Genomic DNA, 3,474 nt, shown 5'->3' with positions numbered 1-3,474 from the left:
AAAAAAAAAAAAAACTAGCCCAGTTAGGATTCCCCCCTTGCGAAAAAAGCGTTGCTGATCGTTGCAGATCGTTTGGAAATCGTTGTAGGTGGGTGTAGAGAGCTACACATCAGGGCATGGCCCTGTTACAACGCCGCTACTACGCCGTCTCAGAAGGTCTTCCTGTGGAGTATCACAGATCCGTATTCGTCAAATTCCTGCGGGGGGAAAGAAGTGGCATCCGTGGGTATGTGCCACTGTGCATATCTCTCTCCACGGGAAAGGATTTTCCACGTTTCAGGGTCCATGTTCACGTGGGGGCTTCCCCTCCGCGGCTGTCCCACCTGCTTCGAAATCCATATCTTCTTAAAGGTAGCCAAAGAGGCCAGAATGGATCCCCCGATGAATGTGCTGAACTTGCGCTCAGGCGGGGCGCTAATGCGAATCTGTTCGAGAAGAAAAAAAGGAGAAGTTGTGATAGGATGCAAAAAAAAAAGAAAAAGAAATGCATTCCCCTTTGGACACATGTACATACGAACGGAGGCATTTGATCAAACGAGGAATGGGCACGAAATTGGTGTTAGCACATTTTTTTCTTCTTGCTCTCTCTTGAAATTACCGTAATATCCTTTGGGGCGAATTTCCTTATTTCGTTCAGTAACCGATCGCCAAATCCTGTACAAAGAAACACACCCTCGTTCATATTTACAAAATGGGTCGCGGGGGGGAGGAACATTTAAAGGGTGCGGGGGACCCCCCTCCCTACCGGTGTCTCACTCAATATGGTTAAGCTCTACATTCAGGAGACGAACAATGATGAAAACGCGCAAACGAGCAGACGCGCAGACGCGCAAACGCCAAGGGGACAAGTGTGCCTCACCGTGAAACATGGTCGTGCCGCCAGACAACACGATGTGGGAGTATAGTGTCCGTCGTAGGTCCATGTCCGCTCGCGTTATGGACGTAACGATAAGTTCGGACAATCCTGTAGGGGAAAGTGCGCGCGTGAGGGGATGTATACCCTTAGACATCTGTGATCTGCGCAAAGAGTAACTTGTGGATATAATTCCCACCCAAGATGCACTTACCCAAATATTCCAGCCCAAGGATGGAGGGGTTGAAGAGAACCTCTGGGGCCCTGTATCTCTCCGAGCCGATCTGCAATTTGGAAATAGGGAAAAAGAGAGAATCGGCGCTCCTATATTATGTGTGTCAGAGGATCGAACGAGTGGACACACACGTAGGTGTATGCATGCAGATTCCACCCTGTAAATTCCACCCTGTAAATTGCACCCTGTAAATTGCACCCTGTAAATTGCACCCTGTGAGTTGCACCCCATTTTTTCGCCCACTCCACGAACCAGTATTTGCGACCCATCCGGCAGGATATAGGGCAAAGTCGTGAGGGCCTTCTCCGATGAGTTTTTCTCCTTGTTCATATTAAAAGAGACGTAGCAGCAGTTCTCCTTCATATTTTTTACGACTTCCATTTCCGCTGAGGTGTTAAACAGGTGGCCATTCTTCCTTAACAGGTAGCCCAGGTAGGCAGTGATGTCTCGGCCCGCGACGTCCGTCCGGGTTATCGTGTTCGTTATGCTATAGCCTGCGTTGGGATGCGTTGGGACGTGGTGGAAGGAAGCACATACATGTGAAGTGGCTTGTAAAGAGGAAAAAATGCTGGAAAAAAAAAAGGGTGCCAGCGAAATACTGCCAAAATAAGATGTGTCGCTTCTTCACTCTTTTGGGAGTTTTTTCCACTGGTAGCTTCTCTGGCCAGTTGCGGTAGGTATGCCCCCACTCCTCCATGTTCTGATTTGTTTGCCACATGTCTTGGCGATCCCCTAACAGGTTGGTGTGGCCCTCCCCCCTTAGTCGCCTGCCCCTCACTCACCCTCATAAATGGACACGCAGTGGCATACGCCGTCCCCGCAATCGAGCACTGTGCCGTTGGTCTTCCCACAGGAGTACAAAGATAAAATGGCCTGGATGGAGATGAACAGCGCAGGCACATTGAAAGATTCGAAAAAGACTTCCGCGATTTTTTCCTTGTTCTTCTGGGGGTTCAGTGGGGCCTCGGTCAGCAGCACGGGGTGCTGGCATGGGGGCGAAAAAAAAAAAAAAAAAAAAAAAGAAAAGAAATTACATATATATATGTACATGCGTATAAAACAAAGCCAAGGGGAGAAAATCCAATGCGCAAGCAGCATCGCAAGCAGACAAGACTCACCTCCTCCGAGTTTATCTTCATCGAGTTGTAAACGTGGATCCAGATATTTTCCATGTCGTTCCAATTCTCAATAATGCCGTGGTTGATGGGGTAGGTCACTTTGAGGAGGCCTCTGTACTCCTCCTAGAGGGGGGTGGAGCAACGTGTGTGTGGAGCAACGGCTGTATGTGGGGGGTTGCCTCCATACATGCACGTGCGCATGATTTGACTCTTCTCGTTAAGGCATCCCATTTTGAGTCGCACGAAGCAGGTCCGTTAACATCGTGCCTCTTCCATATGTAGGTTTTATTATGGCCCCATTTCGCCCCATTTCGCTCCACCTTACCGCCTTGTTCCCCACAAAGATGTTGCCCTCCACCGCTCCCGCCATGACTCGCTTATACTTGGGCCTCCCCACGCTGTGTGCAAAAAGAGGAGCGAATACGTGCAGTTCCAGGGGGCAGGAGCCAAGGGCGCATAAAAATTCACACTAATATGCAAAAGAGGAGGACGCGAATAAGCATCCCCAAGGGGGGGGGAAGTGACACTCGAGGGGGGCAAGCAAGACAAGTTGGTTTACCCCCCTGCTTGCTTAAACGCAGTGCCTCGGAGAAGTCACCCCCTTTTCGTCTTACTACGAAGGAAATACAAGGTTCGGAACGTCATCCCCTGCGAACCCCGATTTTACGTATCCACTCCCATTGTCTATTATGATAGGCTGATTTGAAAAAAGTTGTTTGGCATATTCGTTCATTCTGTGGAGAAGATTATACAGATATGTGTGTGTGGTGAAACTTCTTTTAGGAATAGGAGTGATTAAGGGGGAGAGGGTGCCACTTTGGTGAGTTCTCATGTAGGGCTTCTCTATCCCCCTCTACACACAAATACATGCACGTTCACGCTTCTATGGTGCGGGAAGAAAGCAGAAATTGATGCGCTTGTCCCACCTTTTTTCTTTTTTTTTAGCAAAAGGGGGTTACGGAGCTTCTCAGACACAGCCGATTTGGCTTTGCTTCTTCTATGTGTGACGCCTCTTCTATGTTTCACGCCTCTTCTTCTATGTTGTGCGCCGCTTTTTCTATGTCCCTTTTCCTTTCCTCCTTGCTCATATGCAGCGGAAAGCTACACAATGGTGTGCGCGCGAAGGGACGTGTCTGGATGCATACGTGAGCACACGATGAGGAGGGGTTAGCTCGCAAAAGGGGCATCGGCACATAAAATAAAGTCCACACAACTTCCAAGACTTGTTCTTTTGCTTTATTATTTTTTTTTTTCTTTTTCTGCTACTA

At 48.7% G+C, this 3,474-nt stretch overlaps 1 protein-coding gene across 1 annotated transcript; it reads right to left on the bottom strand.

Moving 5' to 3' along the window:
- Positions 1-149: 149 nt before the first annotated feature.
- Positions 150-2,939, bottom strand: C922_04257 (beta-centractin; the record flags this gene model as incomplete). The annotated part of the gene is made up of 10 exons (XM_008819842.1): positions 150-197; positions 324-425; positions 599-654; positions 860-964; positions 1,068-1,137; positions 1,341-1,582; positions 1,871-2,072; positions 2,207-2,329; positions 2,532-2,604; positions 2,821-2,939. 10 exons carry the CDS (start codon positions 2,937-2,939, stop codon positions 150-152), a joined length of 1,140 nt encoding a protein of 379 aa, XP_008818064.1.
- Between the last annotated feature and the right edge of the window lie 535 nt (positions 2,940-3,474).

The sequence above is a fragment of the Plasmodium inui genome (assembly GCF_000524495.1).
Source record: "Plasmodium inui San Antonio 1 unplaced genomic scaffold supercont1.21, whole genome shotgun sequence".
Taxonomy (NCBI): domain Eukaryota; phylum Apicomplexa; class Aconoidasida; order Haemosporida; family Plasmodiidae; genus Plasmodium; species Plasmodium inui.
The sequence above is the reverse complement of the archived record's forward strand: the minus strand, read 5'-3'. Positions and strand labels throughout refer to the sequence as shown.